This window comes from Protomyctophum parallelum (genome assembly GCF_964188405.1).
Source record: "Protomyctophum parallelum genome assembly, chromosome: 18".
In the NCBI taxonomy this organism is placed as follows: Eukaryota; Metazoa; Chordata; class Actinopteri; order Myctophiformes; family Myctophidae; genus Protomyctophum; species Protomyctophum parallelum.
Window position 1 is genome coordinate 35,290,172 of NC_139716.1, and position 21,604 is coordinate 35,311,775.

At 41.2% G+C, this 21,604-nt stretch overlaps 2 protein-coding genes and 1 long non-coding RNA gene across 5 annotated transcripts in view; 2 read left to right on the forward strand and 1 right to left on the reverse strand.

The window, feature by feature from the left end:
• col4a6 (collagen, type IV, alpha 6) overlaps positions 1-4,290 on the forward strand; it is a 164,748-nt gene extending 160,458 nt beyond the window's left edge. For all 3 annotated transcript variants that reach the window (XM_083788985.1, XM_083788987.1, XM_083788986.1), the window contains 2 exons: positions 1-115; positions 817-4,290. In XM_083788985.1, coding sequence (XP_083645111.1) covers positions 1-115; positions 817-1,080 — 379 coding nt within the window. In that variant the 3' untranslated portion in view covers positions 1,081-4,290. The remainder of the gene's footprint in view (positions 116-816) is intronic.
• A 1,208-nt stretch (positions 4,291-5,498) lies between these two features.
• Positions 5,499-11,644, forward strand: LOC310875882 (ankyrin repeat domain-containing protein 46). Its single transcript, XM_083789300.1, has 4 exons — positions 5,499-5,606; positions 7,789-8,131; positions 8,908-9,066; positions 9,732-11,644. Exons 2-4 carry the CDS (start codon positions 7,821-7,823, stop codon positions 9,946-9,948), a joined length of 687 nt encoding a protein of 228 aa, XP_083645426.1. The 5' UTR covers positions 5,499-5,606; positions 7,789-7,820; the 3' UTR covers positions 9,949-11,644.
• Positions 11,645-11,771: 127 nt separating this feature from the next.
• On the reverse strand, positions 11,772-13,965 carry LOC310875883. The gene is made up of 2 exons (XR_014570695.1): positions 12,838-13,965; positions 11,772-12,518 (listed from the first exon to the last, which is right to left on the reverse strand). It is a non-coding gene; the product is annotated as an uncharacterized lncRNA (long non-coding RNA).
• Between the last annotated feature and the right edge of the window lie 7,639 nt (positions 13,966-21,604).

Consider the following 21,604-nt stretch of genomic DNA (forward strand, 5'->3'; position numbering starts at 1 on the left):
GTGTTCGGTGTGTGAGGCTCCATCCATGCCAGTGGCCGTCCACAGCCAGGACATGACCATCCCGACCTGCCCCCCAGGCTGGAGGAGTCTGTGGATAGGATACTCCTTCCTCATGGTACGTCATACAGCAGTGATTCTCCCACTTCTTTCCATGTGAAGGATCCTCAAATTCAAAGCATAATATACATACAGGTGGTTCCTAACATTCAGGAAAAACTACTATTTAGACCAGCCATATTATTATACACGTTATGAGCTAGTAGATCTGCTATTTGTGCTGTTAAGTTGGTTATCGTTTTTTATTTGTAACGCTTTTTTTAAAGCGTTGTTTCTTTGCTGTTATTTCCAATAGTTTAAAATGTAAAATTTATTTTTTTATATTTAATACTACCGTATACTAACCCTATAATAACCCTGCTTCTCAGTGTTGATTTCGTGCTCTAAAACTATGGTGAAAAATGTCACGGCCCGCCAAAGATAGATTTTAGTCGTCAAATCAACTATAGATATTAGGGCCCTATTTTCATCAGTGCCTTATCCCTTATCCCTGAACTTCTTTGCTTTTTTACTATTTTGAAAAACATTCTTAAATAGTTTAACTACTAGCCTGTCTACATCCACACGTTGTGTAGATCGGCTTTTTAAACTAGGGTTTTCAAAATAGTCCAAAAAGGCACTGGCAAAAATAGGGCCCTTAGTCAACACAAATCTTATGATATTTAGTCAACTTAAAACCAGACGGTGACTAAAGTATGACTGTATATTATTCATACTACGACTAAAACTAAATAAAGATGTTGCTGTCACAATCAACAGCACACAGCGGCCGGTGCGGAGGGCGGTGGCCAGTCGCTGGTGTCGCCCGGCTCGTGCCTGGAGGACTTCCGCGCCACGCCCTTCATCGAGTGCAACGGCGCCAAGGGCACGTGCCACTACTTCGCCAACAAGTACAGCTTCTGGCTGACGACAGTGGAGCCCAACCGGGAGTTCGGCCACTACCCGCCACAGCAGGAGACACTCAAGGAGGGCCAGCAGCACGCCAGGGTCTCCCGCTGCCAAGTGTGCAGCAAGCTCTTGTAGTCGTCGGCGTACCTCCCCCCCCCCCCCCCCCCCCATGGCTGTCACGATCACAAAGTTTAAGGTGACGATTAAATTGTCACACAAATAATTGCGATTAACGATTTAATTGTTGTTTTTTTTGCATTGAACATTGGAACGTTTACAATTTGTATTTCCGTTTGCCATTTAGGCTTCGTGATCACAAATTGCACAGGGCAGATATGACAATATAGCTTCAATATACAAAGAAATCACTTTCCAAAAAGTGTACTAAACAGCGGAAATAGTTGAACTACAAGCTTACAATGAGTCACAAAGTGACATAAGCGTGTATTTCTGCTATTTAAAAAAACAAAAATCAACATGGAAACGAGTGATTATGCAAAAATAATTGCGATTATCTCAAATAATTGTGACAAAAAAATGTGACAGGCCTAGTCCCCCCCCCCCCCCCCGCCCACCAGGCGATACGTGGAGGAGAAGTGGAGGAGGGAAAGGTCCATGGACAGAGATGAGAAGAGAGACTGAAAATATATTGAGGTGGAGGAACACCTCAAAGAGATGAATAAATAAATGACACAAAACAGAGAGAGTTGGTGATGGCATCGTGACGAGAATATAGAAAGAATATTAATAACACACACGCACGCATGCACACACACACACACACACACACACACACACACACACACACACACACACACACGTTTGCTAAATGGCTAAATTGTTATTGTAAATTGTCCGCACATCTACAGTACATACATACTTACATACATTTGACTGAAATAAAATATGCCCCTCTCCTGCTGGTCTCTGAATTGGGGGGGTGGGGGGCTTGAGAATGTGTTTTCCATGCTCGTTAGGAATTGCAGAATATAATGGAGGAGAAAGGGGAGACGGGGTGTGATTGCTATTTTAGTAGATGAGAACTGACACTTGGTGCTATTGTTTTATGTTATGTGATTTGACTTCATGTTTAAGTTTTCTTTTTTTTCCCCCTTTTTTTCCGAGAGTCAATCTCGGCTACCTCGGAGATTGCCAGCCCATTGGATAGCACCACATCGCTTTTACACGCCACACCTCCACTCCATGCAATTAAGCTTTCTTAATTAAGCTTCAATTAGTCAATTCAGATATTGTGGATTACATAGATATATACATTCAGCCATTAAAATGATTACACCACTACCATAACAACTGTTGCCGTGACAAATGATTATCTTTATTTAAAAGATACAGTAGATGAAATCATCCCGTAGGTCGTATGTCATATAGACGTATATACAGTATGATTCTATTGTATTTTGATTCAGTACCTCAACTTATTTTACCCATAACTTTTCAATCTTACCATAGCTCACTCATGATCCCTATATTCTCTATTTTTGGTGCTACAATAACCTGGTTATCAACTTGAAAAGCGGTAGCAAAGTATGTTGTTTTTTTCTTTATCAAAACATTAAAAAAAAACACAAACTAGCACTTTCTCAAAGAAGCAAAGCAACAACTAGTTCCAGTAATGACAGACTTTCTATAATAGAACCCTTTCGTGTGTATTGGGAACATGTTGCACTGATGTGATTCACTATAATGGGTTGTAAGCAGAAATAAGGCAATGCGAGGGGTATACAACTGATCATTTAATGTCACCACGATTAATATTTCAAAATATTTTACCATACAACATTTCCCCCCCGCCAGAAACGGTGATCCAAATGGTGTTTGTAATTTAACTGGCCTTGCCTTGTGACCATTCCTAATAATTGCTATTTTAAGTCATTCACTTGTTCTTACTATCTTCACCTCTAGTAACTGTGGCGCAAAAGCTCACAGCTCATTCTTTTCTCCATGTGACCAAAATAAGGGCCATCTGACAGAAATCACTGCTTTAATCACACATCCCAACTCGAGCCAAAACTGAACACACACTAAATGCATTGGGAAGGAATTTAATCTGCTTCAAATATAGGACACACTCTGCTAGAATGTTTTTGTTGTTGTACATAGTGCTTATTGTCATGCTTATTAGTCAGCAAGGTATGTCAAATGCAAAGGTCTATCATGTCTATGTCGTCGTAATTCCGTGTTCTTTGCTTTTATCTGTCCCTGTATGATTTCACTGTCATTGGATAAAAGAGGTGCTAGAGGTGTTCCGTTATCACATCATTGATATTACATACAGTATTATGGTCATATCCTCAACATGTGAGTTGCAGTAAGCATCCTAATGTTTTCTGTGTTTTGAGGACATGTGCCGCTGCACACAAGTAGGGGTGCAACAGTTGACCGAACTAATCAGAATTAAATTGATTAGAGGATATAATCTACAATTGATTTTCTAAAATAGCAATACGTAAGCTTGTTACAGCTATTTTTGCACGGCCACACTGCTGTACGAACAAGTGTTAAATAGGGCTTAAGTGGTTAATCAGACTAATCGATTTAGTCAACTATTATTATCATTTGGAATTTGCTTGCGTTGGTTACACACAAGTGAGTGGTATTTCAGATACATTTTTTGCTTAGGTATCAGTTTAGTGTTTAGGATATTATGTGACATTTGTGCATATGGGGCCAGTCCCTCATAAATTATCCCAGGACAGTGAAAGCTACATTGACTTGTTAACCACTATATGGCCTTTGTGTTTAGCACATAGCTCTTTACCGGTTGCCCTAAGGTTTATCACTACACATTTTATTTCCTTTTTTTATTTTTATTTTTCTCCTCCCCTCGTTACTGTCTGTCTGTTTGTAATCTAGATTGTAATTATTTTTACCTTAATTCACTGTATTATCCCCTGGCTTTCTGGGTGTATTTACTGAAATATCTGGGGAGGGAATGGGTTGAACAAGATATGTACATTCAATAAAATGCCTTTAGGATTATGTTTTTTATATTGAAAAAGACAAAAGAAAACAAATGTCATTCACCAATTATTGCAGACAAGTTAAAAGAGAAAAAAGGTAATCTTATTTCTAATGTCTACTTTGCTCGTTTGATTCGATCATGTTAGCACAAAAATTGTGAAACTGGAGGGGTCAGAACTGAATTATGCAATGATACACATTCTATTCTTCTATGTATACTGAAAGTGCCTATATGAGACAGAAAAAGAATATGCAATTTTCCTCAAAGAGGATCTTCAGCCACAATTGGTGATGACATGACTGATACTGTACTGTCTATTTTTTGTGCTCATGCAACAGTATGAAATAAAGTATCAAACGTAACTGAGAATATTTATTTTATAGCAGAGCATTTCTGTTTGTAACGTTTCCTCTTTAAAATATTTTTATTAGGGAAAATATTTGCCAGAGACAGAAATGTATAATTTTTTATCATCAGCATAGGACTGATAGGAAATGTTATGTTGTTGAAGGATAGACCCAACCCAAGTGTAAGCATACAGATTGAACAGGTACATTGTTGTTGTCGGGAGGAAACCACCTAACTCCATTTAAGGTTGCATAAATCAGTGCTATTGAACACGCTTTATGTCTGTTGGTTAAAAAAATATTGAACCAATGAAAAGTAGTAAATGGACAAAACCTCCTGGACCCACAAACTGTCTGCTAAAGCAACTAACTCCACCACCTCTCCCCCTCTCATGCAAGTAATTGTCTTGACAATATAGTCATAACAACACCATATTATATTTGATGAGGCAGTATTGCTTTGTTTTCTAAATATATTTTTAATTTCCTGAAAAATGAACATGTTGGAGTTAGGTGATTTGCTATATGAAATCAAATGTCAGTCTTGCATGTATTATTCTCTCTAATCATTTTCCCAAAGAATACAATTTCACACATTTGTAAAATTTCAATTAATTTAATTTGTATTATTAGATATACACAATATAAGAATGTACAAATCATATATGGCATTAATGGCAGTTATTATAAATAACTGATTAATCTGATTAATAATAGGAGTTAGCAGATAAACACAATATGCAGAATGTACAAATCATGAATGGCAATCAGAGTACAAATGATATGGCAGCGCAAACTCGTCTGCCCTCTCAATACAAATTGCTACATAATTCAAATCCGAAGTGAGTTTGTCCTTGAGAAAGTGGATCCCGACTGCGCCACTGGGTGGTCCTCCTCAAGACTTCACCCATAGACATACTGTATATTATGATCTCACCAACCACCACCAGTGTTGCCATGTCCGCTTATTATACGCGACATTGGGCTCGTTTTTCTGTAATATTTACAACTAAATATTTTAGTTGTGGCCTTGTGGGTTGCGTTTTTTGGGGGGCGGGGCTAAAGCCTTAATTGTTTCCTCATGTTGTTTAAACAACGGTTACATTTTGCCGATCTACAAGCTCACAGCAGCGCGTCGCATCGCGTTGTGATGATGTAGATCTGCTATTTTATTTATATGTTTATTATAGGGCTTTTTGGGCTTGTTTTCCTGGCTTGTTTCTCTCACACAATCTGGCAACACTGACCACCACCACAACAAGCAGCCTGCTCGAAACGAAGCGACGTGTTTAATATAATATTTTTCTATTGAATTGGGAACCCACCAACAGGTTAGACATTACATGTTGTCTGTGTTTCAAACAATGCGCTTGTTTAAATTCACATGGCTCGAGGAGCTTGTTTTGGGGCTAGATAGACGACTATAGCGTTAGCAGCATGCTAACGGGCGTTAGCTCAACTAGCTAGCTTTATTTCGACCCGACATCAACAACATGTTGTGTGTTTATGTTGGCATTCTTCTAGAAACGTTAAACGTGTCACTGTCACCAAATCAGACAGTGAGGCCAGGGCAGCCAAGAACATTAGTCCAAACATGTCATGTTTTGCTTGGTTTTCTTCTCGTAACTAACGTTTAGCGAGTTTTCTAGTCATATTCATGGGTTCTGCGGCTCTGCCTAAGAATAATCATGATACACATTAGCCTGGGATCAAATTAGGACTATATCATAGATCGGTGGTTTTCTTAGTTTCAACCCTTTTCATATCAAGGTCCATTATTTATTCGACATTTGAGCCACGGACCACATTTGATGAGATGTACCCTCTCAGACCCAATGCTTAGTTAAGAATTTGTCAACAACAATCCCATACTGTATTGATGTAGTACCATAGGAGAGATAACCACTGATTTCAGTCATTTGGATTCCATATAGTACCCTACCCCAGCATGTCTTCTATGGCAGTGGTTCTCAAACTTTATCATATCAAATCGATACTTGTTACCCCCAAGGACCCTCAGAGAGAGAGATTTTTAGTTACCTGTACTATATTTTCACCTGTACTTTTAGATTTTTCCTGTACTTTTAAACAGAGAGAGAGAGAGAGAGAGGAGGTAAAGTGTCTAGTTATAGTGAGAGTTGAGGGGGCCCAAGGGGGGTCATCAGCCTCTGTTGTTTGAGTGTGCTAGGTCGTTACTACAACAAGAACAACAACAACAGATCCATCATCCACCTGTTGGTGGCGTTGTAACTGGCCAATGCGAAAAGGGTGGGATATATTCCTCAGCCTAGTATGAAAGTCTGTGAAAGATTCCATGTGAATTGCCCACTGCCTTCATGATCCACCTGTTGGTGGCGCTCCTGTTCTCCTGTTGAAGTAGAAGCTATTTCAGAGTTAATATTTTCAATGCCAATCTGGACATAATCAACCAGCTGTCCCAAAGATTAATTAGTATGCGCGAGACCTCTCTCATGTTTGAGTCTCTGCGTCAACCATCTTAATTTCAAGGACCCCCAGTTTGACATGCATTAGGCCTCAGATCCCCATTTAATGGCATTTCCATTTCTGGAACCCCAATTTATATTGTGCAATATAAATGGAACCAAATCCATTTGTACGCTCTCGGAGTTAAAGACACATAAGGGTCCATTTGGTTCCCATCTATCATTTAGCTAAGGACCTCTTGGGACTCCCTCAAGGACCCCTGGGGGTCCCCGGACCCCACTTTGAGAACCACTGTTCTATGGAAGCAAATGTTGCACGTCAAAAATAGGCGATTAGTTTTGTTTTCTTAGTGTTTTATGACTATGAGAACAGCAGGAACATGAGTTCTTTAGCATGATAATATATACCACCTAAACATCATAATTCTACATGTTGTACTAATTGTTTAGCAACCAAAGCTCTAGTGTATTACTCTAGTCTAGTGTAACTATTTATTACAACCACCAAAAACAAGTGCAACACGAGATGTAGCCTCTAGCGTATTGGCTTCATTGACAGTCTGAGATTGCTGTCAATGCAGATCTTTGTGTCCTCCCCTGCAGTGTCTGGACCTCAGAATGGGTCTCGCATATTATAGTCCATTAGTGATTTCCACGCTCATGTGTCGTTAAAAGTTTATTACTCCTTGTTATCCTCTTAAACAGAGTTTTCCATGATCTCCTTCCCAGCCAAACCCATTAAGATTAGAAAGTATTGAAAAGGCCTGCTGGATTGGATACCTCTTTTCAACCTATTAAGACCCTGAAAGCATCTGTGTCATTTTAGATTGTATCCATATACTTCGGCTATTCGTAAATAGCAGATATACAATGGCGCGTCACTTTGTGCCACACGGCCTAGCCGTGCACTGCAGAGGAATCAAACCCCAGGCAGTCTCCATAGTTGTGGGCAGGTACTTGACCCACGCTGTCGCCACTCTGCTATACCATCTTAATCATGCACAGGCTGCTCCTACATACTGCACCTTCCGATCGTTGAAAACGTCTTCCGTCGTCTCTTCTCCACCAGGTACGCTGGAATTTTCGGACACCCACTCGGACATGTCGTATGTGTTCATCAACGACTCGTCGCAGACCAACGTGCCCCTGCTGCAGGCCTGCATCGACGGAGACCTGACCTTCGCCAAGCGCCTCCTGGAGACGGGATGCGACCCCAACATCCGCGACAACCGCGGCCGCACCGGCCTGCACCTGGCGGCCGCCCGCGGCAACGTGGACATCTGCCGCTTCCTGCACAAGTTCGGCGCCGACCTGCTGGCGACGGACTACCAGGGGAACACGGCGCTGCACCTGTGTGGCCACGTGGACACCATCCAATTTCTGGTTTCCAACGGGCTCAAGATTGACATCTGGTAAGAGAACGGATGAACCTGTCTGTTAATCAACCTACCTGCCTGTCTGTCTAGCTGTCCATCTGTGTACCTACTACCTACCCAGCAATATGTATGTCTACCTAACCTAGCTACCTGTCTTATCTGTTTGTCTGTCTACCTAGCTACCTCTCTGTGTCTCTGTGTACCCAGCAATATGTCCTTCTACCTACCTAGCTATGTTGCTATATATGATGGTATCAGAGACACCTAGGGCCTAGGCTGTTTTTTTATCTGTGTTTGGCCAACAGAATGTCTTATCGTCACATTCTGACACAGCTAATCCGTTAGTGAATGCTTGTATACGCGTGCCACGGAGCAGATTCCATTAGGAATAGCTGCGCTAGCGCTGGGCAGGTGAGGCAGTAAAGCACAAAGACAGTCAAAACAAATGTGTCCATTGGGAGAGTTAATTGGCATTATGACCAAATTAAGAGAAAAAAGGGGTGAATATAATTGGCTACTCAATTATTATATATATATTTTTTAAATATATATTGACCTTGAAAATGAAAAGAATACACACTTAAGCACTTTCAGTTTAATTTAGAATAATACAAAAATGCAGATCTACAAGCGAGCTTGTAGATCAGCTATTTCTGCAACACTGGTGCACAAAGAAGTAGTGCAGTAATTTACGAAAAACGGGTTGACACCAGCAAAAGAACAACAACAGTGGGGTTAGTTAGTTCTGACGTTTTGACCCTGACGGCGTCACAACCTCTCTCTCCCTCGTGGCTCTGTCCCTGTAACCGTAGCAACCATAACGGCTCCACCCCCCTGGTGCTGGCCAAGAGGCGCGGTGTCAACAAGGACGCCATCCGTCTGCTGGAGGGGCTGGAGGAGCAAGAAGTGAAAGGCTTCAACCGAGGACCCCACTCTAAGCTGGAGACCATGCAGATGGCCGAGAGCGAGAGGTAAGGATGGAGGGATTAATGGATTCAAGTTTTCAGTCGCCACGACTGATTTCAGTCATTTGGATTCCATACAAGCCAACATTGTCTTCTTTGAAAGCATGTCACACACCAAACAAAACAGATCTACAAGCTCACAAAACGTTGCACTGCTGCATGTTGTGAGCTTGTAGATCGGCTAGTTATTTTAAGACGAAAGAGGGTTTGAAATGGTCAAACTAACAATAGAATACATGTTAAGAAGCATCTTCCATAAACATGAATGGTCTCGGAAATGCCATGAATGCAAAAAGGCAAAGCCTCAGCCTGTGATTTCTCCAACCGGTTGGCTGTAATGTAGCACAGTAGCAACTGTTGAATGATAATACCTAAACATAACATATTCGGTCATGATACTTTATTTCTGCTTTATTCCATGGAAATTGTACGTCGCCACATTAACCCATTTTGGGCGGGAACTTGCTTTGGTGTTAGCATTATGTTATGCTTTAGCTATTGAAAAATAGCAGATCTACAAGCTCTTAGCGTGCCACCAAGTGGTGCGCTACGAGCTTGTAGACATTTTTTTCAGAAAACTGTCATTTTCAAACAGACATTTTTAGAATCTGATCTCAGGTCAGAATGGGTTAATGAGTCACGTCGTAACCTGCTTCCAATCCTGCCCTCAGTGCCATGGAGAGCCACTCCTTGCTGAACCCCAACCTCCAGAGCAGCGAGGGCGTGCTGTCCAGCTTCCGGACCACGTGGCAGGAGTTCGTAGAGGACCTGGGCTTCTGGAGGGTGCTGCTGCTGCTGGTGGTCATCGCTCTGCTCTCGCTGGGCATCGCCTACTACGTCAGCGGAGTGTTGCCCTTCTCCGCCGGCCAACTGGAGCTGGTGCACTGAAGCCGAAAAAAAGGGGGGCTTGTTGTTGTGGGGGTTGTTAATGATTGGCTCGAGCAGATGGGGAGGAGGGTAGTAAAGGACAGGGAGGGACATGAGTGATAGCGGCGCCGGCTTTGGATGTTATCAGACGATTTAATCTCCGTCATCAGCCGTTATCGACACCGTTCAATGCAGCCAGTATGGAAATTGCCACATACTGACGTTGTTGTCAGCCATTGTCCTATGTGGCGTTGGTCACGTCGTCCGACTGTTACTAACCATAGCGGCTAAATCTAACCCTAAACTCAGTCTTAACTGGCCACATAATTCCATTAACCTCATAAGTCCGTTTCACAATGTTTTAATTTCGGCGGTAGACTTTCACTTCCGCATTTCCTCGTCGCCTACTTGGGGTAGGCATTATGTGGAAATGTCCATACTGGCTTCATTGCATGGTCCAGATAAGAACATACTGGAGATTATCGGTTGATAACATTCGACAAGAAGGAGGAAATGAATGAGGTTCTGATTTGTGGTTTGAGGTGGTGCCCTGATGGGCGGATAGAAGAACGATGAGAGAAGACAGACGGTAGGAGTAAATACTGTTTTTGGCTGTATTTACAGTGTTTTTTTGTTTTTTTTTAGTTTTGTCGCTTGGCCCCTGGGCTCCTGAACCGGTACCAGTACACAATTTATACAAGCTCGCATCCAGGGGTTTGAGGTTGCGCAGGTTCAGTTGTGAACCACCCTCCTGTGTCGGTAGCGTGACACTGGTCCCGACCGCTCATTAGTCCAAACCCAAACGCGGACGCTACGGGGTGAGTCTTAACCGGCCACGTCGTAGTCGGACTAATGCACAGTCCCCCCTTAACCACACCAAACCCATACCTCAACTTCACCATCGCTAGCCTATTGCCTAAATACAACCATTGATAAACTTACATCATTCTAAACACAACCACAGAAATGTGACGGTTTCGAGGTTCGCTCCGCTCAGCTGTGGCTGGTCATGGGATTTATAGTACTGCCAATTCAGGAGCCACTAGGTTTTCATTTTTTTTGTACCTCTTTGTGGCCCAAACATGTTGTGGCCTGGCGCTCTGAACACAGTAAAGGAAAACCTCTGAGATGAATGGGATGGCAACAAGGTCAGTTTTTTTGCAGCTGCTGCTAATTTCCGAGCCTGATTATGAGCGTAATGGAGTGCACTCCATAGGGAGACAATTTGGTTAATTTCCAGTTACTAATGCATAATTTCAGAATGCAGTTCTGTTTGTTGTGTGATCACTTACCATAAGCATGAATGACGTTTGATGTTAATCACCTGCTCCTTTTTCTCAGAGGACGGAGGAGGAATGCAGTCTATAAACGGTGATCAATGTAGAGTAAAGAGACGGTAACCATCTCCAGATCCCAAAGGGGAATGGAAAGAAAAGTCTCATTCATATTCATTATGCCTCATTCATAATACTAAATACTAAATATAAAAAGGGGGTTCCTCCTACTAAACAAAATAATTTTCGAGATCTCTGGAGGAATGGTGGTAATTTGTAATGGTTGCCAAGTTTTAGAGGAGCAGAGTGGCGCCCGGTTGGGAGCCTCTACAGCGGTGCCTGTTGGGTACTGGCTTACTTGGAACGATGCACGTTGGAAATGAATGCCCCACCCAGATATTATGTCTGTCTTTTTTATGCCCATATATGGAATTAGTTGTAAGGCATGGCCATATATGGAGACAAGTGTAGTATACAGAAGTTAGAATGATGTCAGAACAGGCCAGCTTATGGACACTGGGCAGGGAGGGGCCTGTCCAGAGCCCGGGCAGAGGCCTTTTGGGGGGTGGGGGGGGGGTTCTGAACAACCATGGGTCCGACTGACTCAATACTGCGCGGGCACTGCACTCCTTGTGGTGTTGTGAAACGCCTGTCGAATTTGATGTCGGTGGGACGAATGGTTCTCCAGTTACGTGCATTACAACCGTACACACACAGACAGACAGAGACGTGGTGCATTTATAGTTAGATGTAAGGAGTTAACTTCTTTGATATGACAATGAAGATAAGTATGATTTCTCTGGTTTCTGCTATGGCCTGTGTAGAATGTTAGTCTGGTTCATTTCGGTCCTGAAATCATGCCATGCTTACACAGAAGCAAGTTAAAAGTGATGATGTGCATTGAGTAAATGCACAATTGTATTGTACCCTTTCGGCTAAGTAATGGCAATAGAGGACATTAGAAGCATTTTAAATTCCTTCACTTAGCGGGGTGCATACTTAGTTTAGACTAGTCATTGGTTAGACATGGGTTAAGGTTAGGTTTAGGTGTGCTGCCCCGTGGGAGGTTAGGGTTAGGGTGAGGGTTTGAGACCAAAAACTGTCTAAACGAAGTACTGCACCCCACTTAGCAAGTCCATTTTTAAGAGCAGTCAAAAGAGGAAACTTTTTTTAGTTTCCGTTTTTCTTTATTTTGCTCTAACCATTAGCAGTAGACCCTGCTTATACTGTACACTAGCATTTAAATAATTGTGTAATAAGTGTTTATTTTAATAAGGTGTGTGGCGTACCAGATGGGTGGGCATTACTGCATCTGGACTAGCCTGGTTAATAAACCAGACCGAATCAGCCGTTGGCAAAAAAAAATTGCCTACCGGCGGATTTCGGTCTGGAGAGGCTCAATTGTACGCCCATTTTCTACACGCGAAAACGTGTGCGCCCAATAGGGACACGGTATGCAATATGGGCGGGCTTTGGTACAGTGACGTTCAATGCTTGAGACCTTTGACTGACAGTAGCTCTGACCAATTGCGTCAAAGAGAAAATGTTTCCCTGGAAATGAAATCCAAGCTGAGCCTCCCCAGACTAATATCCCGCGGATCCGTGCGATATTAGTCTGGTTTATTAACCAGGCTACATCTGGACATGGTTGGGTAATTTGGCAATCATGCAAACCTTCACTGGCTTAATTTGCAGATTTGTTTCTGCATAGCCTCTTTGGTGTTGACTGCATTGTCATTAGGTCAGGTCCCAATAATCTGGGACGAAGTATGGTGCAACAAGTATTGGCATTATTTGCCAGTGCTCTTTAGCCAGGTATGACACTATTTGAATTGGGAAGAGTCACTTTATAATCTTAACTTGTGTCCTTTGTTATTCCTCTCCAATACAGTGGTTTTCACTGTCAGTTCTGCATACCAAATATTTGGTTTTTGAAATGTAATATCGGGTCTAAATGAGACTGATTAGACTGAAAGATCTGACCTGACACTGATAACCATTTGCTACTTTATGTCCTGTTACAAGCTGTATTGTGCATTGCTAATATTGTTTTTTTCATGTCGTTTTCCTTTCTTTTGTAATTATTGTAGTTTCTTTTTACCATGATTCCTAAACGGCAAAGTTGTCCTACAGGCTGATCTTTTGTATGTACGATACATTTATTATTTATCAATAATTTTCCATCCTGTAATGACACAACGTTGCTATCTTTATATTATATGTAATTCTGTAGAAATTAATGAACTAATTATATGTAAAATGTAATGTCTCAGATAACTGAACATTGACTGACTGACAGGTTGAACTGCACGGTATTGTGGCTGTTGCTGGCCACGTTTGTTTTGGGTTTTATTTTGTACACCGGAAAGTACAGAGGTAGAATAGCACCTTGACTGTGTGCCTTTTTGAAGGAGAGCAAACTTTAGAGCATTTCAGTGCTGATATTCCCACTGGAAAAAGCATGTCACTTCAATACAGTAAAAAATCATTCATGTCATAACTCATATATGTGCACGTTAAGTTGGGGAAAAAAGAAAAAAAATCTTTCATTTAATGGGAGCAGCTGTTCCATTTGTATGTTTGTTTTTTGCATATTTTATTTGATCCTATTGTAATTGTAAACCATGTAGATTATTATTATTTTGCTAAAGCTCTGCAGAACATTTTTTCCCTTTTTTACAAGTCTTGTAGAATTATAGAATAATCGATTTTAGGTAAACTCATGAACCAATGTCTAAAGAATAATAAAATAAAACGGATTCTGATCTACAGGTAGCACATGTTTATTCATTGCAATGGATATATTGCACCAGAACTAGCTATAATTTAGTTTACATAGTAGGCCTATGTAGTCCCTGGGTGTGGGATTTACCATAAATTGATTGCACTCGTATTGTTATATTATTTGTACTTTAAATGTATCATTTGCCATGCAGAATATATAGTAGGCCCACGAGGCCTAGCCTACATTGGAATAGAAATGTATTAAAAAGGGCACTACGTGTTTTATAGCTTGTAGATCAGCTAATTTCAAATAGCCAACAGGGCTTAAGTGATTAATGTGGCCTATGTTCTAATATGATTTGAATCTGCAAAGTAGCCTAACCCTAACCTATATCAAGTTGTAATAATAATTGTAGTGGATGGAGAACAATATACCTCTGAGATAGTGGAGTAGTCTACTAAGTACGTAAATGTACTGAAATGGAGTAACTAACTAATGTATGAATATCTTGTACTGAAGAAGTTGTTCACTTTACTCCATTACCCAAAACCCATCATCACAGTGATCACACCGCCCAGTCCATCACACGCCCAGACCACTGATTGATTGACTGGATGCAGCTGTAAAACAACATGGCGACATCAACACCTCACGGTAATTTATAAACAATTAAACTTTTCTGATCAAACTGCCTAATTCAACAGGGTAACAGGGCTGTGGCAGCTAGAAGTCCTTGTCTCAGATACGTTTAAGTTTAAGTGAACATTTCAAAGTTTATCTATAGAGATCCAATGGAGGGTGTGTCGCGCTGGGATCTTGCTTTAGTAGTAGCCGCAAATGTATCAATCAATTTGATAATCATAAATTAGGCCATGCACACTAATGATTAAATGATACATTTCAAGTTTTCAACGTAACATCTATAGGCTATATATATATACTATAGGCCCAATCAGAGCCACCGAATAGAAGTGTGCACACACACGCACACACACACAGGGTTGTAAATTACAGATGCATGAGTTTAAAATACATATCAGTAATATACGATTTAAATAAATACAAAAATGCAAAAGTAGCAGATATTTTCATCGTCATGTTTCAGGGCTACAAATCTTCAAGTTTTTGAGCTTGTAGATGTACTAGTACTTTTGATGCTTATTTTGTGTGTGACGCTGTAGTATGATCAAGTAGCTACAGTAGGCCTATAGGGCAGTGGTTTTCAACCTTTTTTCATTTTGAGGTCCATAATTTATTCAGTATTTCAGCCACATACCACCATTTAACGAGATTTAGCCTCTCAGACCCAAAACTTATTTATTTATAGTTTGTTGGATAAGATTGTGTCCACAATTCCATATATATCTGAAATATATCTGACGGACGGATGTTCCGGCCCGACACTTCCGCCGATACACTCTCTGCCTTGGGTTGTGACCAGGCTTTCCTCTTCGCAGATGAGTAAGGCTGGGACCGGCTATCATTTAGCTGGGGACCACCTGGAACCCCCTCACAGACCGCTGGTTGAGGATGTGTTGAGAACCACTGAAGTGGAAAAAACACACAATGTTGAAATATGGAGATAAGATCATGTTTCTGCCAGACAATCCCAACAGCAACAATATAATAATAATAATAATAATAATAATAACCCCTCCCCTGCAGAGCGGCCACAGGGACACATTAGGAGGGGAGTGTGCAGGTGCGTCCTTTATCCAGCCAGTGTTTATGATGATGGTGATGTTGTGATGCATGAGCAAGACTGCAGCTTCAACGACATCACTCATCACCCAGACCCATCACCGCACAACGCACTGGATGAGGAGGTACATTGATCCGTTTCACCACTGTTTGTGTCTGTCTTTTTTAAATTATAACTTGATCTAATAGTGACTCATATGGAGTGTACAAACTGTACATATACATACGTACGTACATACATGCATACATACATACATACATACATACATACATACATACATTTAGGTATGCGGTCTAGCTTAAACTTGGACTCAGGGGGGTGGACGCCTCTGCCTTGCATAGTCCCCAGTGAATAGGCAGTTGGCCATTCACTGGTAACCCTATTTTGGACTCATTTTAAATATATGAAGGTATTGCGGGCAGGGATTTTTACCAAAAAGGCCCCCCCCTTTTAAAATACACACACACATACATACCTACATGCATACATTTCAGACGTTTTAGCAGTTTTTAAGGACCCACTTTTAGGCCAGTGCACCAGAGCAAATTCTTGCCTTTTTTTAAACCCTACCCATTCTAACCAAATACATACATACATACATACATACATACATTTAGGTATGCGGTCTAGCTTAAACTTGGACTCAGGGGGGTGGACGCCTCTGCCTTGCATAGTCCCCAGTGAATAGGCAGTTGGCCCTTCACTGGTAACCCTATTTTGGACGTATTTTAAATATATGAAGGTATTGCGGGCAGGAATTTTACCAAAAAGCCCCCCCTTTTAAAATACATACACACATACATACCTACATACATACATTTCAGAAGTTTTAGCAGTTTTTAAGGACCCACTTTTAGGCCAGTGCACCAGAGCAAACTCTTGCCTTTTTTTAAACCCTACCCATTTTAACCAAATACATACATACATACATACATACATACATACATACGTGTATGTATATAAACAAAATGTTTTTTTTTGGAGGGGGCTTGGAGGGGGCTTAGACTCTGAAACCCGATACTTAATGGTGAAAATATTCCTAAATGGAAATGCCCCAGTAGCTCCAATCCTGTATACACATGATACAGTACTGTACTTTTTCTAGCAAATTCACCAGTTCCACTCCTCTGTTTCAGTCTTTGAAAATTCTTCCCATTTTTGATATAAACAAACTTCAAATATGCATTTTTTTATTCCAATTCATAAACTACTCCCAGCCTGTTTTCAAAATGTATTCCATTTTAATAACGAAATCCACAATCATTACACCAGAGCATCCATTGATCTTCATTCCGCTTTCTTCAGGACAACATCGGCCCAATTTTCCATCAAGTTCAGAGGACCACACTTTTGGAATAACTTACCGTCTCATATCAGAATCTGTACTAGTCTCTGCTCTTTTAAGAGACAATTACTGCAATTTTTATTAACAAGCTTGGGCAACACGCCCTAGTCATGTTATTATTTGATATTTTATTATTAGAATATTTTTTTATTTTTTCATTATTATTATTATTTACAATCATTAGGTTTACCAATATTATTCATATCTTAATTTAAATTTTTGGCACTTCCAGCACATCATGCATGTAACGAATCTTGTTTCCTATTTGAAATATTTGCTTTCTGTATTTCTTTTATTTTACCATATTGTTATTATTTTACATGTGCAAATAAACTAAACTAAACTAAACTAATATAATATGTATATAGTACATATAGAGCACAGAAGTCTGCTCATAAGAACTGTGTTTGAAACAAAAATAAATAAAAATAATAATATATCCCGCACACGGCGGTTTCACTCATATGGATATGAAGAATCAACAGACTGCAAGAAAACGATGCTGTTACTGCTGCCGAATTTGTTAAACTTTTGCTAGAAACAGACGATCAAATATGAGTGACTGGCTGTGGCGTAAACGATATAGAGACACCCCCCCCCCGACAATATTCTTATATGAGACGATTTTAAGAATATGACCCACTGCTATTCTCTGTAGAGAAAAGCTTTTGGCACTAGTATAAGCTTAACCACTTAAGCCCTATAGATACGGTGACAAATGCCCAACATGCCCAACATAGGGATGCCAGGTTGGAGTCATACTCCATCCATGGCATGCTGGTTTCGCTTGCCAAAAAGAACAGATCTTCAAGCTAATGTGTGGCAATACTATGGTGTATATATTAGGCTTCCGTTTAAGGAGTGTGCAGTTTACTGTATATAGAGATTAGGTTTCCTTTTTGAGAGGTATAGTTTTGTGTGTGTGTGTGTGTGTGTGTGTGTGTGTGTGTGTGTGTGTGTGTGTGTGTGTGTGTGTGTGTGTGTGTGTGTGTGTGTGTGTGTGTGTGTGTGTGTGTGTGTGTGTGTGTGTGTGTGTGTGTGTGTGTGTGTGTGTGGGTGGGTGGGTGGGTGGGTGGGTGGGTGGGTGGGTGGTCTATGGTCTATGGTCTATTTTGACAGCCCCGAGCAGCCCCGAGTGCCATGGACCCGCTGATGAAGTTGATGGCAGAAAAGAACTCCTGTCTTCTGCAAAGGTTCCTGGTGAGGATATACTTCCAATATTATTGGATTTAGTTAGTAAATAAGATTAGTTTATTTCGATCATCATCAATAGTATCCACAATGAGACATTACATACTGTATAGTGTATCATTTTAGGCTGCCCTAAGAGGCTGACATAATAGCTTATGAAAAGGAAATGGATTGATGTATTTAATGCCAGCGGCAGCCATGGTCGGAGCCGTTATGCTTCCAGGTAGTTTGCCCCATACTCCCAACCTCGTGAACGTGATATCTCAGAAACACCTTTTGGGGAAGACTTTTGCAGAAAATAGATGATCAAGGTACTAGTATAGAGCCCTGAGGCACTCTGCCCAACAACATATGGGGTTGTGGGAATTTCACGACATGACAAATATCCACTTGGTCTAATGGGGCGCATCACATTCGTACGTTCGTGAATTAAATCCTTGTTTCCTTCACTTGGCGTCCTTTCCTTGTGTCGTAATCCCTCCCACAGAGGAGGATGCATCGATGAAACGGTGCAAGGAGAGAGCAGCTGGTAAAATATGACTTGTTTATGGGCTTGTTTTTGCATAATCGTTCACATGTTGAAAAATATCTAAACAATTATTCAAGAATAGCAAATCTACAAGCTTACAACACGTCACAAAGTGATGTGTTGTAATGGCCCTAGTTGTACTGAGATGGTTTGGTGGGGTGTCGTCTCTCAATAGGAGGTCGAGGAGGACAAGAAGAGGGCAGAGGTGGGGCAGAGAGCCATGTGTCTTGGACCCCGTGCCAGGAGGGAGGCAGTGGTGGGACAGAGGGACGTCTTTTTTGGGGCCCCAGCCAGCAGGAGGGCAGTGGTGGGACAGAGGGACGTCTTTTTTGGGGCCCCAGCCAGCAGGAGGGCAGTGGTGGGACGGACCGTCTGGCGTAGCCCCCCATCTGGGAGGAACTCCACGGTGGCCACCAGAATAATCTATCACCAGTAGGCCTGCCACACTTATTACATAACAACATCATAATCGTTTTCCATACTGAAAAATTTTCACCCATTTTCAAACATTAAAAAAAGAATTGCTTGTAGATGGGCTGTGTCATTGTTCTAAACATTTTGAAAGTATAACGTTAAAATAACGTTAAACATTAATATGTCATGTCCGCCCTGTGGAATTGTCATTTACGAAGCCAAACAGAAATGTAAATTACATTGTATATGTGTTCAATGCAAAAAACAACAACACAATTAAATCGTTAATTGCAATTATTTCTGTGACAATTAATCAAAATTACAGACTGGGTCACCGAGAGAAGAAGAGGAGGAGAGCAGAGTTGAGACAAGGTAAGGACGTTTTTATTAATGTAGTACTGCTATATTTGTTAGTGTTTAACCACATACAGTTATAACATTTAAGGTGGGGTAACAATGTGCTGCTCTCTCTGAGTGAAATATAGGTGGTAATGGTTGTTGTTGTTCAATCTCTCTCAAACGCTAGGAGACAGACTACTAGGCGAGAGAGTGGTGGTGAAGACTGCGTCAGGGCTGACCGTCACCTTCCAACAATAAAGCCCAGGTCAGTTCACTGGCATCTACTGACCTTATGTTCCTACTGTTCAATGTAGCGCTTTTGACATGTAGTACAGGGGTGTCCATTTGAAAATATAAACATACCGTAGGGCTGCCAACATCTCCTGGCATACTGTACCTTTGGACCATAAAAAAGTCACATGATGTCCCTCACGCGAGGATATCACGCTCCACGTTCTGCCGACTACGCCAGATTGTAGCATTGCGCGGAAGCAGGGATTGAACCCGGGGCTCCCACTCGCCAGACCAACGCACAACCTACCGTGCCAATAGGGCTGAGCCCGATTGGCAGGGCTGTTGTTGGCTGGGTCTTGGCTGGGGGCTACACACAGCATCACCTGGGTGGGTCAGTACTCAGTCGTGTAACTTTCCTGACGTTAAGCTGTGTAAATGTTCTACAACACAGCCATGCAAAATAACATTGACAGCTATGAGGTGGTGAAAGCTTGACAATAATTACAGATCTTGTTTTAAACTAATGGATGTAACATTTTCACTGTGTTGCAGGTCCAGAGTGTTGATCAGTGGGGTATCCAGGAATGACATTTTAGGGAGGCAAAAAATACGCTGACCCCCGCGGACCCCCAGAGGGGGGCAAAAACAAAAAAGAACAACACTTCAAAACTGAAAACCGGTAATAAAGTATGCAAGTATAATCAATGTATGTATTTTTATTCTAAAAAAGCACAGTATGGAGCATTACAGATATTAAAGGTGAACATGATGTCCTGCACAAATTAGTGATTAATTTCAACATTGCAATTACAACAGCAACATTAACAGCAAAATTGTGTTCAAGCTGTGTAGTGATATCTCAAAACATGAGAGGAGGGTTGCACTTGACATTACCTATAACTGAATAGTTCAGACCTTAAGTTAAATCTCTCTCAAACGTTAATTGGAGACACAGACTATTTATACTATATTAGGAGAGAGGTTATCAGTCTACTATCTGGTTTAACATGATACGTAAATCATTGTCACAATTGACGCTTTCCCAGGGAAGTAGTAATGACACTGCTTAAATTGAGTGAGAACCAGGGGGGCAGTCAGACAGATATTTTGTGAAGCCACAAGGAAATCGGGATTTCCTGAAAGTTCATATAATGGCCTGTTGTGGCGCTGTCATTGGGCCCAAAAAACCCCATAGCCCCATAGAAGTCCATAGAAGTATTTGGGCCCAACTTCACCTAGACTGTATTACCTTAATAAACATGGTCATGAATACTTTCTGCTTCAAGTCACTAGTTTAAAGTCTCATTTCTAATGTCATAATATTCTTTTTGGAAAATTATGGTCCCATTTATTTAAAAACATTACCATAAAGTCGCGTATGTTCTGAGGGGCGTGGCTACCGTTACAGTCTATGATCGGGATTCCCCACCCACTCGAGAAAAAATAAAAACCAACTAAGAAGAAGGGGGGAAGTCCCGCCTCGTTGTCTGGGCCAGCCAATGGGCCTCTATTGTAAATACGCCTCTGGTGTTGATGTAGAAGCATTCAATACCGCGTATATCTATTCTACGGCCGAGCATAGACATGGTAACTTGGTAAACTTGAAACATTATTGTACTGTAAAAAGGTCTCTTTTCCCTTGATCTTTATCTTTTTTTGTATAATAGTATTAGTTTACTATAATTAGATTAATACATGATAATCAACACTAACACTTTAATTTAGAACACACCCAAATCAAATCATACAACGTACGTGTTCAATCAATCATTCAATCAAAGTAAACGGCGTAAACAATATTAGTTTGCCTCTTCTACAAAAAATGCCATTCTCTCTCTTATTAGTATTTTCCACCACGGAGTAACCTCGCGTCTCGGAGGACAGTCTGGGCGAGACCATGGGGACAAGACGGGCAGTGTCGGTA